The sequence below is a fragment of the Trichechus manatus genome, unplaced genomic scaffold (genome assembly GCF_000243295.1).
Source record: "Trichechus manatus latirostris isolate Lorelei unplaced genomic scaffold, TriManLat1.0 scaffold00005, whole genome shotgun sequence".
Classification (NCBI taxonomy): domain Eukaryota; kingdom Metazoa; phylum Chordata; class Mammalia; order Sirenia; family Trichechidae; genus Trichechus; species Trichechus manatus.
Window position 1 is genome coordinate 18,767,734 of NW_004443941.1, and position 14,681 is coordinate 18,782,414.

The 14,681-nt window shown below is 40.0% G+C and overlaps 1 protein-coding gene across 1 annotated transcript in view; it reads left to right on the forward strand.

Moving 5' to 3' along the window:
- Positions 1–631: 631 nt before the first annotated feature.
- THADA (THADA armadillo repeat containing) overlaps positions 632–14,681 on the forward strand; it is a 379,793-nt gene continuing 365,743 nt past the window's right edge. The window contains exons 1-8 of the mRNA XM_023735532.1: positions 632–856; positions 5,224–5,323; positions 5,625–5,719; positions 6,671–6,801; positions 8,920–9,068; positions 9,184–9,216; positions 9,478–9,526; positions 14,475–14,662. Of these exons, the coding sequence (XP_023591300.1) occupies positions 5,248–5,323; positions 5,625–5,719; positions 6,671–6,801; positions 8,920–9,068; positions 9,184–9,216; positions 9,478–9,526; positions 14,475–14,662 (721 nt within the window). The 5' untranslated portion in view covers positions 632–856; positions 5,224–5,247. The remainder of the gene's footprint in view (positions 857–5,223; positions 5,324–5,624; positions 5,720–6,670; positions 6,802–8,919; positions 9,069–9,183; positions 9,217–9,477; positions 9,527–14,474; positions 14,663–14,681) is intronic.

Here is a 14,681-nt window from a genome sequence, read left to right on the forward strand (position 1 = left end):
GACACAATGGTGCACCAATGGTCTCAAACTTAGTAACGACTAAAGGGTTAGGGAACTGAAATGTCTCTCTCGGTACTTCCCATGTTCCTGAAGACAGTATCCATGTCTATTTCCTGATCTTGCCCCGTCCCAGTTCCTAATATAGTGTTTGACAATTATTTTATTTTTTACAGATTAAATCATCTGACAGTTTATATCATCTGCGTAAAAATCAAATCCTAATCAAGGGACAAACTTTCAAGGGCAGCGCCTGGCAACGACCCGACAATAGAGCTCATAACTATTTGCTGAATGTATAACTGCACTTTGCCATTTCAGCACTTCTCATTTTAAAATTCTTATTGCCGCTTCGGGTCAATACCTACCCAACGTCCCAACCCATTAGCAGGCACTAAAGGCACTGGGCGCATCATTTCCACTGCCTGGGAGTACTCTCCCCGTCTCTGGGTTGGGTAAGCCGAGTCGGAGAAAGGTTGGAACGTCCGCGTTGAAGCAAAAGTGGTGAGGCCAGTGCAGGCTGCTTAAAGAGAGTGACGTGGGCAGTCTTTTCTAACCAGCTCTGTGAGCCTCGGCGCTGCGCCACACCACCAGCGCACACTGGAAAATCCGCGTCTTACCAAATCCACGCTATAACGCCCATTTCCCGGCGACATCTCCGAACTCTTGATTGGAGGATCTGCCTCCGGTCAATTCTCGCGATGGTTCCTCCTCCCGGCCCTCCGCCTCTCTCGCTTCGCATCGACCCTGTTGCCAACTAAAAACCACGTTGCGAGCCACCGGGGCACCGTAGAATTTGACCAGCTTCCAGGAATCATCCAGGCAGCGGCGACTCTTCTCGGACGCTCCTAGGCACGAGGTTTGGTTCCCAGGCGGCCTCCCCGCGGGAGCGCGCCACTCTCCGTCGCCGGGCACAGCCAGTTTATTGTGCCCGTCCGCCGTTGCACCCCAATTCCCATCCTTCAGTATCGCGAGAATTTGGCGGTCATGAAACTGGTTTCCGGTCGCCAATGTTTCTATGGAGACAGAACGTTAACCACTTTGTCTCCTGTCATTCCCGGACTCGAAGTGTTTCAGAATTGCCCATAGAACGAGGGAGTTGGCCAGAAAGATGTAGGTGGGAGTGAAGCAAAAGCAGCCAGTGTGACCCCAGAGGAGTGTAATATGCTGGGCACTCGCCGGCCACTTAGGGCTTTAGGATGGGCGCAGATTTTCCTGTTGGGGAGGCCTAGTGCGTCAGGACACACGTTTAGCATCAATTGAACACGCATAAGCGCTGGGCCTATTTTTGTACAATCTCGAGGATTCCAAGGTCAGATCCTGCTGTAGACCTGCTTACCGTTTACCAGAGAGTAGTTTACCCAAGTAACTTTCTAACTTTGTACAATGGCCACTTCCCTAGGAAGTGATTCCCATTTATTCCCTGAGATCTAATCGTTCCACATTTCAGATTCCTCCTTTGTCAAAGCTTTCCTAGCTGTATTCATTTTTTTACCATTTTCCAATAAGTGGTTGTTGACAGGCTTAATTCTTAATACCCAAATAGATTCTTCAGTGTAAGGGACTAGACTGTTACTTAGATACGGAATGGATTTTGGACACCAGGTAGTCCACCTTCCTGGTGTTGAAGGCATACATCCCTTCCATAATATCTCTGACAGAAGCTTGTTAATTAATTCATTTGTTTATCCGTCAAATATTTGTTAAGCAACTACTATGTGCCAGGCACTGTTTCAGGCATTGAGAATTCAAACAGTGAAAATAACAACAGATAAAAGTTGCTGCTTTTATGGAGTTTTACTACTAGTGAAGACAGTCAACATACAAGTAAACAAGTTAATGTAATTTCGGTAGTAGTCAGTGCTATGAAGAAAATAAAACGATGGAAATGGTGTGTATGTGTGTAGGAGATAAGAGTGATCATCAGAGACTTCTCTTAGATGTCATTCAAGCAGAAACCTGAGTGATGAGGAATCAGCTTGCAAAGATCTGGTGGGATGGGCATTAACAAGCAGAGGGATCAGGAAGTGCAAACTCATTATATGGGAATAAGAAAATCAGGAAGTACAAAGCCCCTGAGATGGTAAAGAGGAGATTGGTGTGAGATGAAGTACAAAGGAAGGCTGTTGTTGTTGGGTGTTGTCTAGTCGATTTTGACTCATAGTGACACTATGTGACAGAATAGAACTGCCCCAGAGAGTTTTCCTGGCTGTAATTTTTAGGGAAGCAGATTGCCAGGTCTTTCTCCTGCTGAACCGCTGGGTGGGTTGAAACCGCCAACCTTTCAATTAGCAGCTGAGCACTTAACCATTCGTGCCACCAGGATTCAGAGCTAGATTATTTAGGGCCTTGAAGGCCGTGGTCAGGAGTTTGATTTTATTCTGATAATAATTGGAAAGTTTTAAGGAAGAAAGTAGTTAGATTTGATCAGGGCTTTTTAAAAATTGTTTTGGCAACTGTGGAGAGAAGGGGCTCTTTGGAGGCAAGGGTAGGAGTGAGGAGACCAGTTGGGGCTATTGTAGGCTTTTGTAGTTGGTGCACTTGAAAAATGTTCATTCAGCTTCTGTTTGGACATTCCCACTGTTGGGAAGTTCTCTGTTTAAAAGGCAACTTATTCTGACCCTGGACCACTGAGTTCTTCCTTTGTCTTGAGCTGGAATCCTACACCTTGAAGCTTTCACTGCCTTTTCCTAATCCCACAGCAATACAAAAGAAATCTATTCCCTCTTTCCACGCCATAGTCCCACAGCTATTTTAAGGCACTTGTTCTGTTGTGTTTTCTCCCGGCCAGATGCCTTTGGTTAACTGAGTTGTTCTCTGAAGAAGGTGCTCTCCAGGCCTTTCAGAAATCTGGCTGTTTATTGACAGCTCCATCATTTATTATGGACTTTTCTTAAAGTATGGCCACCAGCACTGCACATATTCCACATGTCACCTGACCTGTGTGAAAGACTGAGGGATCATATACTCCTTTGATCTTGATGATTTCTACTGTTGTTTTTATCAGTCATGTTGTGCTGTTGGCTCATGTGTTTCGCCTCCCATCCTGTATTTCTATGTTAGTTTTTTTCTAAATACAGCATTTTACATTGGTAAATTTCGTGTTACTCATTATTCCAGCTTATCCCTTTCAAGACCTAATTATTTCCTCCTTTGAATTTTTTGTTGACACTATGTGTTTTCACTAATGAAGGCATGCTGATTAAAGGACCAGTTCAGAATTTTTGTTATGAGGTATGAAATTTGATACCCATTGTCTGGGATCCCTTGTGTCCCAGCGGACCCTAGACAACATAAATGCTGCCAATATGCGTCAATGAAAAAATAGGTTTTCAAAATTTTGTTTCTTGAAAATTTGCAAAATGTGAGGTAAAACATTAAGGCACCTGGCAATGACTGCACATACGTTTTATTCTAGTCTTCTTCTTCATAGCCTTTTTATTATTTTTCATGAAACTTCAAAACACAGTATAATACATTCTTCCTAACTGCAGAAGCAGTACTTACAGCCCAAATAAATAAAGCCAAGGGATTTTTTTATCTCAGGAAAATTTCTATTACAATGCATTCTTCATTACTGCAAAAGCAGTACTTACAGGCCAAATAAATAAAACTAAAGGAATTTGAATCTCTGGAAAATTACCACTACTATTTATTCTTCATTGTAACAAAAGCAGTACTAACAGCTAAGAAGCAAAAACAGCTGCCCTGGAATACTGCAGAACTGCTTACAGTGGTGCATTCCACCCGCTACATGTGGAAGTAATGAATGGGCCCTAAGATTGAATGTAGGGTAAGAATAATTTATAGGCATTCCAATCTCTTGAAAAGGACCACTGCAATGCATTGTTTCTTATTTCAAAGGCATTATTTACTGTTTAGAAACTAGAAAAGCAGGGAGCCAGTAACACCTGGAAACAATGAATGGCCTCAAGGAGAAAATGGCCACTGTGACTGAATAAAGACTGGTAATAGCTTATTCTTACGATAAGTACATTCTCATGAGAACATAGTAACTGGGAAACATAGTGAGGAGGCTTATCTCACAGAATAAAGGCAAACCTGTCAAAAGTTTATAAAATTCATACATCCAGGAGGCATCACCTAAGACAGTGCTCAATCTACAGAAAAATAAGGCTCCAACTCAGGGTTCTTGAAATTCACGCATTTCAGAAGACCCCTGCCTTGAGGCTAAACGCATTAAAATTGGGATACCTCCTTTCCAAAGAACTCCAGGGCCATAAAAATGAATGGGACACTGTATATCCCATGGGTCTTGAAAGAGTTATTGGGCTGTTTTTAATCCTGATTCTACCATCAACAAATTCTCCTAGCTTGGTGTCTTTTGTAAATTCTCTGTTATATTCTTTAATGTCTGCATCATAAACATTGCTGAAAATACTAACTGCACCAAGAAAAGAGCCCTGTGCCATTTCCCTAGAGACTTTGCTTCAGATAACATGGGACTATTAGTGTCCAGTCCTTGAGTTCATTGATCGGTTAACTAAAAGCAAACCCACAAGGACAGTATACAAGAATATCCTTTAACAAATACTTTGCAGAAATCAAGATACAGTGTTATGGCACCTCCTGATCTGTCAGTCTAGCAAGTCATTGAGGTTAGTTTAGCCCAGATTATTTTTGGAAAATCTATCCTGATTTCTTTTGTTTTTACTAAAATGAAAGTTCGCTGTACTTTAAAATGTAAAGACTGGGTCACAGTAGGTAAAAGTAACTTTTATTATTGTTGTTGTTAGGTGCCGTCAAGACAGTTCTGACTCATAGTGATCCTATAGGACAGAGTAGAACTGCCCCATAGGGTTTCCAAGGAGGTGCTGGTGGATTTGAACTGCTGACCTTTTGGTTAGCAGCCAAGCTCTTAACCAGGGCTCCAAAAAAGTAACGTTAGACAATAATTAACTCTTCTTAAGCTTAAAATTTTTTTGTTTTTTTTCCCCAACGCAGAAATCCTTAGACCAGTGGTTCTCAGCCTGGGGCAGTTTTGCTTCCCAGGGGATATTTGGCAATGTCTGGAGACAAATTTTTTGGTGTTACAACTGGGTGAAGAGGTGCTACCGGCATCTAGTGGAGAGGGGCCAAGGATGCTGCTAAACATCCTACAGTGCAGGACAGGCCCCACAACAAAGAATGATCTAGCCCAAAATGTCAGTAGTGCTGACGTTGAGAAACCCTGCATTAAACAATACTGTAACTTCTTTCTTGCAGTGACCATTATTAAATCTATTTAAAATGGGTGTAAAGAAGAAGAAAGAAATGCAAGTTGCTGCCTTGACCATTTGTCATCAGGACCTGGAATCTTTGAGATGTAAGTGATTTCTGACTTTACGTGCTTAATGTATTGCCTTTCTATTTTGCAAGCAGAGTATTTTAATCTCTAGGAAGCCCATATCACAAAATGTTCAGACTCATTCTATTTAATTTTCACATGTTTCCTTAGATTCAGTTTTGGATGTAAAATGGTTTCTTTAAAATTCTAGTTTTTGATTAAGTTCTACTTTTTTTTTTTTGGTTTATGAATATTTAAATTTTGTAGAAATGAATAACAGAGGTAAACAATATACATATATTGTTATATCATTGAAGAAGTTTTTTTTTGTGTTATGTAGCTTTTGCTGATGTGGAAGGAAAAAATCTAGCTTCCTTGCTGTTACATTGTGTACAACTCACAGATGGAGTATCACAAATCTGTTATATCAAACAGGTAAGGCTGAATTAATAATTCTGGATGCATCTTAAATATTATGTTATTCATGGACTTTTTAAAATAATTGACTATTTTTGGCTACAAATTATTTAATAGCAATGTAATACCAGTGTATCATTAAAAAATAGATTTTTTTTCTTTTCTGTTCATTATATAGTATCTTTTTATTGAAAGCAGCAAATAGAAACCATACTCAGGCTTCTACTACAGTTGGAGCTGTAAATAAGATAGGATAATAAGATAATTGTACATAACTTTTTTCTGAAGATAAATAAATCATTTCTGTTACTAATCTGAATCTTCAAAACTTTTTAACAGGCACATTTAAAATTAAATCAAAATGTAAAGATTGTCCCATTAGTTATGTCAGTATTAGGACTTAGAACATTTGAATTTTCATAATATTTTTTGGAAAGCAGCTAAATGTATTGTTGGTTTTTGACTAGTGCTACAGAATTCCTGCAGGGAGCCCTGGTGATGCAGTGGTTAAGTGGTAGACTGCTAATCGATAGGTTGACAGTTGGAATCTACCAGTTGGTCTGTGGGAGAAAGATGTGGCAGTCTGCTTCTGTCAAGATTACAGCCTTGAAAACCGTATGAGGCAGTTCTGCTCTGTCCTATAGGGTCGCTATGAGTCAGAATTGACTTGACGGCAACGGGTTTTGTGTTTTTTTTTTTTTTTTTTTGCAGAACTCCCATGCTTTCTCATTGAGATCTGTGATTCTCAATGGAGATGGACTGGTGGGTGAAGTGGGAGTTGGCGGCATGGATTAAAAAGGTTAATAAGTACTGAGATAGGTGTTTAAATCAGAATCCTTAACAGTGCAGTGTGGCAGTGTGGAAAACATTTCATATAATTGAGACTTAAAAGAGTATATGGAACCATGTTACTTTGCTGTACTTGGTATTAGAAGAAGTCACTATGGTTTTGAATTTTTTCAATTACAGATTGCACCTTTACTAGAGAAGGAAGATAAAAATGGCATGTGTGATCCCATTATTCGAAGTTGTCTGGATATTTTAGCAGGCATCTATCTTTCTTTAAGTCTAAAAAATCCCTTGAAGAAAGTATTGGCAAGGTAAGGTCTCAGTTATTTAGTGCTGCTGTAACAGAAATGCCACAAGTGAGTGGCCTTAAAGAACAGAAATTTATTTTCTCACAGTTTAGGAGGCTGGAAGTCCAACTTGAGGGCGCCGGCTCCAGGGGAAGAGGGGAAGGGTCTGTTGTTGGGGAGGGGGATAGAGAATCCTTGTCTCAGCTTCTCTAGCGTTCTTATTGGTGTTCCTTGGCAATCACCTTGTGGCATCTTTTTTTCCCCTCATTCCTGCTTGCTTCCGAGTCTGTGCTGCTCTTTTTATCACTTAGAAGTGGTTGGATCAAAGAAAACCGTATGCGCAAAAGGGATTATATCCACAGGTATAAGGGGCAAGACTCCAACACATATTTTTGGGAGACTCAGTTCAGTCTGTAATAGTAATGAAAAACAGGAAGGGAAGTTAGGTATTAGAAATACTGAATTTGACCAAAAGTAACCAATATTTAAAGCTTCTTTCCAATATAAAACTGAACAGTCAGGAAATATATCACTAAAAATTTCATTCATATGATCTCTTCTTTGTTTTAACAACCCTTAAAAAATGTAAAAACATTCTTTATATTTAATGCATTTATTGATTAGGCTTTTTTCTGTCATTTTGCTATTTTTTTCTCTACTTGTCCCATCGCTTCTTCGTTTAAACATACTTAAGTATTGCACATATAATGAAGGGATACATGTTTGATGTAAAAACTTCAGTATGTAAGTACACAAAATAAAAAGTTTTAGAGATATTTCCATGTCAGTATAGTCCTTATTCTTTTTAACAGCCATAAATATTCCATAATATGGATGTACCAAAATTTACATGTATCATATTACATGTGGTACATAATTTATTTAATCACTTTCTTTATATCTTTCCAACACTGGATAACAGCAATCTTTAAATCTTTTAAAATCTTAACCCACCAGGTTTTAAAAGATTTAAAGATTGCTGTTATCCAGTGTTGGAAAGATATGAAGAAACAGGCATTCTTGTTCACTGTTGGTAGGAGTATAAGCTAGAATAGCTTTTTGGGAGGACAATTTAGGAATATCCATCAACAGTTTTAATAGGCGTAATTTTTGGTCCAGATATTGTTTGTCTAGGAATTAGAGAAACACACACATACAGTAATACACATGATTAAGAATATCACTGCGGCACCGTTAGAATAACGAAAAATCGAAAACTAAATATTCATCAGTGACAAAGTTATTAAATAAACCATGTACTGCATGTAATATGATTGGATTTAGATTAATTTCAATAAAATTGACGTAAGTTTAATTTATCCATTCAGTAAATTTTTATCAACTGTCTACTATATGTCAGGCACTCTTCTATGTGTCGGGAATCACGGAACAAAACAGTCTAGAATTGAGCTCACATTCTAAGGGAAAGATAGAAAATAAACAAAATAAATAAGCAAGATATGTAGAATAGTAGATGACGTGAATGCTATGGAGAAAAATAAAGCAGAGATGGAGGAAAGGGAGTGCCAAGGATAGGGTAGGAGTTACAAATTGCAAGTATGATGGTCCCTTGAAATATTTGCTCAAATGTCATTGATGAGGTGATATTTAAGAGTGACCTGAAAGGGGTGAGGGGGATTACTGGCAATATCTGGAAAAGAGGCTTATGGACAGGGAATTGCAAGAACGAAGGTTCTGGGATGTTTAGGAACAGAACAAGGGCATGTAAATAGAGCAAAGTGAATAAGAATCCAGATGAGATTGGCGCTAATGTGGGGCCAGGTCGGGTAGGGTCTTGTAGGCCACTGTAAGAATTTCAGCTGCTACTTTGATGAGAGGAAGGTTGTTGGTTGGTCTTAGGCAGAGGAGTGACATGATTTGTCCAGTGTTTTAGTCTAATCACTCTGCTGTTCTCTTGAGAATAGACTGGGGGGTCGGGGAGGAGGAAGACAAGGATGGAAGCAGAGAGACCAGGTGAGAGATGATGGACGGGAGCTCCAGTGATGGTGGCGTGAAGTGGTCATTTTCTGGCTGTGTTCTGAAGGTTTAATTCAGTTTTCCTACAGTTGTGTAATTTCTCTCCCTCCCCACATATTGCTGTGCTACTAGGCTGTCAGTTTTAATTTTTGGTTCTGTCTTTAGCTCCCTAAATGGCCTGCCTGAATTTTTCCTGACTGAGGCTATACACAGTTTTACTTGTCGGCTTCAGGAAGAGTTGAATACTACTGATCTGTGCTCTTATAGGAAAGTAATTGACAATATATCTTCCTGTCTGGAGAACTTTAACTTGGGTAAGTCAGCACTCTTCTACTACTTTTTCTGGGACACACCTCTCATCGTTTTTTCATCAGTGATGCTAATTCTGGTTTTGAAATTCCTTACCAGTGTTAATTTTTCCCCCCACAGGTAGAGCAAGTGTTAATAACCTGCTCAAAAATGGTAAGTCTTATTATTTTATATCATTCTGAGATGTGACTGAGTTTATGAGTTATTTTGGAACTGATTCTTATACATTTCTTGGTGATGGGTAGAGCGTTGCAGATAACTGCAGTCATGTTCCTTCCTTTTAAATCTCTGCGTCTGTACTATTATATCATTTCGGGAAACAATGAGTTAAAACATTTTCTTTATATATATTTCTCTCTCTATATATGTATATATACATATACACACATACATATATTGGTTTGTTTGTTTCAGTGCTTCATTTCCTGCAGAAGAGTTTAATTGAAATCCTGGAAGAAAATAGGCAAGTATTTGCACACTTGTGCATTGCACGTGTGCATGCATGCTTCAGTTGTGCACTGCTTTTGTAAAAAGAAAATTTACAAAACGTTCCAGAATGTACCCCTTTTCATCACTCTCCATTAATATTAGACTTGATTACTTAAATTTAGTTTTTTTTTGAGGTTTGTTTTTAATTTTTAACAATCAAATACAAAAAAAAAATTAAAAAAAAAACGTCGAGAAGAAAGAGGGTTGACATGTAGTGGGGTTGTTAACCAATGTCATAAAACAATATGTGTACTGACTGTTTAATGAGAAGCTATTTGTTCTGTAAACCTTCACCTAAAGTACAATAAAAAAAAGTCAAATACATTGTTATGAGAATGATAATAATAATGAGAAATCATGAGAATGGGAGGAGCTCTTTTTTCCCCTCTTCTGAATGTTCCTTTTCTATAGCATCTTGTTCTCATTTCATTGGTGAAATGCCCTCTCTTAGCTCTGAAGATATTAAAAATCATTTTTTTTTTCAAGTTTTCTTGTCTTTACATAGTATCAGTTTCTTCCAAGTTGCTTTTTCCTGTTTGCTGGTTTTGGTCATTATATTTCTTGCTAGAGGCTTTCCTCACTGTCTAGTGGTTTTTGGCTTAGCACTCATGTTTTAAGAATGGGGCACTAAGAGCTGGTTTCAGTCTTTGTGTATATGGGTGGGGTTGACTGCAGGTTTTATTGTAGGCTGGTCTAGCTAGACTTTTTTTGGGGGGACCCCTCTGATATCAGTAACTTTAGGTCTTTCTTTCTTGGCCAGTGCATTCTCCATGGAAGAATCTTCCAATTCATTGTCTTCATATTCTGGTTGCTGAGCGGGAGAAGAAAGCTGAGGTCTTGGCATTTGGCATTCATTGTGTATAGATTGACCTAATTCTCTTGTTTTTTCAATGTGGTATTGCTGCCTTATCTGTGTGTGCTATCTTCCTGTCCAGAGACCTGCTGTTTTACCCTCTTTAGAGGTAAACCAGTTGTCTGTTGGTTTGGGGATGGTAATACCAGAGTTCGTATTGTTTCTTATACAGACTTATGACCAGTCTTCCTGTTTTCACTCCTCCATTTACTCCTACGTCATGGAGTACCTGGTGGCAACAGTTACTGAGCCTTTTGGGGTCGCAAATCAGGTTGCTTCTGGGCTTGTCCTCTGCTTGCATAGCATTCACCTTCCTTGATTTTGCTAAGTCAGTTATCACTCTGCTTTGTAGCTTCCAGAGTTTTATCATTACTGTCTTGTTGCCTATTTGTTGCCTTTGCGTATTTATGCTTTCTGATGTTTCCTATCTGTTGGCTGTTGAGTTAGGGCTTCAGGAGGGAGTGGAGATAAAGCTTATGTGCCATCTTTAATCCAAGGTTTCCTTTTTGTCTCACCAAGAATTCCTTCTTCATCACCTTTAAGGCTCCTCTCCCTTTGCTCATCTCTTAAATGTAGATTCTGTCCTTAATTCTGTTTGTTCCAACTGCTTAATCTTGTCCATTTCCTTCCTGGCAGCTACCATCTGTATACTCATGATTCCCAGATTTTTAACTCTAAGCTAGATCTCTTCTCCAAGTGGTAGACTCATACAGCCGCCTGCCTCCTGTATATCTCAGCTTGGAGTTTTACAGGTGCCTCAAATTCAGCATGTCCAAAAGAAAATTTGCTGTCTTTTTACCCCAAATCTTTTTCTATGTTTTCTGTGTTAATGAAAAGCCCTTTCATCTACCAAGCTACCCAGATTAGAAATTGGGTATTATCCTACCCTGCTCCCTTTTGCACAACCTTCTACATTTAATTTGTGAGCAAGACAAAGCTTCTTGCTTCTTCCTCCTTGATTTCTTTTATATCTGTCTTCTTCTCTCTATAATCAGTGCTTAGCTCAGACCCTCGTCATCTTCTACCCGGGCTATTGCAGTAATCTTCTGGTTGTTCTCTCTGCCTCCAGTCTTCCTCCAGTAATTAATCCTTCTTGTTCTTTACATCCATCAGTGTCAGCCAGTGTATTGACTGGAGGTTAAAAGCCGACACTCAACCTAAAGCCCTCCATGAGCTGATATATCCTTACATTTTCAGTTTTATCCCTCACTACACACCTATCACACCCTGTGCTTTAGCCACAGCAAACCATATACAATTATTTGAACCTGCCTTGGGGAGTCACAGTGCTGTGCTTTTGCTCATGTTGCTCCTTCTGCTTGGAATGGGTTTCCCTGCTTGTCTACTTGGGAAAACCTATAAATCTTTTAAAATTCTGTTCAAACGTCTGTAAAGCTTTGTGTAACCCTGTCCCTACCTCATTAAAACTTCCCAGCCTTATTTTGTGCTCTCAATGTGCCTGTTCATACTTTTATGACAGTGCCTATTAAATGATTATTGTACTTATTTGTTATAGGCAGGGCCATCTTGTTCATCTTCGTGTATACTGTGCCCCACACAGTATACGGTGCCTAGTAGATACTTGTTAAATATGTGGTAAATGCGAGGAGATGCTTAGATGAGACTTAAAGAATATGTAAGTGTTAGCCAGACAGAAATAGAAAGGTAAGGGCATTCCTGGAAGAGGGGTTAATGCGAAGACCTGGGAGAATATAGCATGTTTTGGGAATGACAGTTAGTTCCAGGAGACTGGAATATAGGATTTTTGCAGGGTCTTGGTGACTTACTGCATTTGGAATATGATACTATTAGAAAAAAACCAAAACCAAACCCACTGCCGTTGAGTCGATTGTGACTCATAGTGATTCTATAGGAGAATAGAACTGCCCTGAAGGGTTTCCAAGGAGTGGCTGGTGGATTTGAACTGCCAAGCTTTTGGTTAGCTGCTGTAGATTGCTTATCTCTTAACCACTGTGCCACCAGGAATCCAGTAGAGAAAAAGGAGGGAAGACTCAGAAAAGGAGAGATTTCTGAGGCAACACATTGCTGAGGGACCAATATGATGATTGGTCTTGGATAGAAGGAGTCATGGATAACTCCTCCACTGGGAAGAGAGACAAGACCTGGAGATAATGTGGATACAGAGAACTCTGTAGATAGCAGGCTGATGGGGAAGAGGAGCGGAAGGTTAGGGTACCCCTTCACTTATTCGACGAATATTTATTGAGCCCCTGCTATGTTCCAGGTACCATTCTAGGCTCTCGGTATATAGCAGTTTACAAAATTAAGGTCTCTGCCCTCATGGAGCTTACATTCTACTTTATGGTATCAGGCAATAAACAATAAACATAAGGAAGTAACTTATATACTATGTTAGAAAGTAATACATGCTGTGGAAATAAAAGAAAAAGCCAAGCAAAGTAAAAGGATCCAGAGAGCTGCTGAAGATAGGATAGGCTTCATTAAGAAGTGGATGCTTGAGCAAAGACTTGAAGGAGGTAAGGGGGTGAGCCATGCAGATATGTGGGAGCAGAGTATCCCAAGCAGAGAGAACCAGCAGTGCAAAGACCCTATGGTGGCAGCGTGCCTAGTGTGTTCAAGGGATGGCAAGGACACAGTGTGGCTGGAGGGGAGCGAGTGAGGAGGAGAGTGTGGTGGGTGATGAGGTCATAGGGGTAACAGGAGCCAGATGATGGGCCATGGTAAGGACTTTGGCTTTTGCTCTGAATAAATGGGGAGGCATTTTAGGCTCTCAGTAGAGAAGTGACATTATCTGACTTATGTTTTAATAGGCTATGTTGAGAATAGACTGAGAAGGATAACGATAAAAGCTGGGGGACTAGTTAGGAGTCTGTTGCAGAAATCCAAAGAAGAGATCGAGTAGATCAGGCCAGGATAGTAGCAGTGGAGATAGCAAGAGCCTTCAGGACTTCTTTACAGATGGGGTAAAACCCATTGCCGTCGAGTAACTTCCAACTCCTAGTGACCCTGTGGGACAGAGTAGAACTGCTCCATAGGTTTTCCAAGGCTGTAAATCTTTACAGAAGTAGATGGTCACGTCTTTCTCCCGTGGAGCAGCTGGTGGGTTTGAACTACCAACCTTTCAGTTAGCAGCCAGCCGAGTGCCTAACCACTACACCACCAGGGCTCCTATAGATGGGATATGGGGTATGAAAGAAGTAGAGCAGTCAAGAATTATACAGTTTTTGTAGGATGGAGATCCCAGCAGGTGGGGCAGGTTTGGGGTTGAAGATGAGTTCATGTATTTTGAGACGGAGCTCTGGTGGAGCAGTGATTAAGAGCTCGGCTGCTAACCAAAAGGTCAGCAGTTCAAATCCACCAGCCACTCCTTGGAAACCCTATGCGGCAGTTCTGCCCTGTCCTATAGGGTTGTTATGAGTCGGAATTGACTCAACGGCAACGAGTTTTTTGGTTTTCAAACATCCAAGTGAAGATGTCGAGTAAGCGGTTGGATATATGAGTCCGGAATTAGATAAAAGTTTGAGCTGGAGATAAAAGTTTGGGAATTATCAGCATATAGATCATAATTCACAGCTTATGAGCTAGATGCGGTCAGCATCCAGGGGGTGATGAAAGATGACTGGAGGTGTAGAAAAGAAGAGGACCAAGGCCTGAGCCCCGGAGAGCTCTGACTTTTCAACACCAGTGAGAGGAGGAAGACCTAGCCAAGGTGTCTGAGAAGGAGAGACAGTGAAGTAGAAGAAAATCTAGGTGAATCTGGCATCTTGGAAGCCAAGTGAAGAAAACATATCAAGGTGGAGGGGTGATCAACTTTGTAAATTGTGTCATCCATTCTTGGTTTTTTATCTTTACTCTGTAAAGTGGAAATAAGGTTAGTCACTGGCTGAGAAAGGGGATTGTTGAGGTAAGTTAATGTTGACTGTTTGCAATAACTATCTACATATTGGAAAGTGGGCATGGAAGAATGTCTACTATAATCTAAAATTGATTTTGATACTTTGAGGAATGTGCTTATTTTGGAAAGGGGTGAAATAGTGACACTTTTATTTTAATTTCCTTTTGTGATACTGCCTTTTCTTCTTTGTAGAAAACTTACTGGAAATCATATTGCTCAGACACAGTTGATGAATGACCTGTTGGTAGGCATTAGAGTTTCAGTGACATTAGTACAGAAAGTACAAGGTTTCCAGGGAAATCTTTGGAAGGCTTCCAGTTCTCCGATATGGCAAAGTATGTGTGGCTTGCTGAGTATTTTCACCAATTTTGTAAGTGATGGTAAGTGTAGCAACGAACA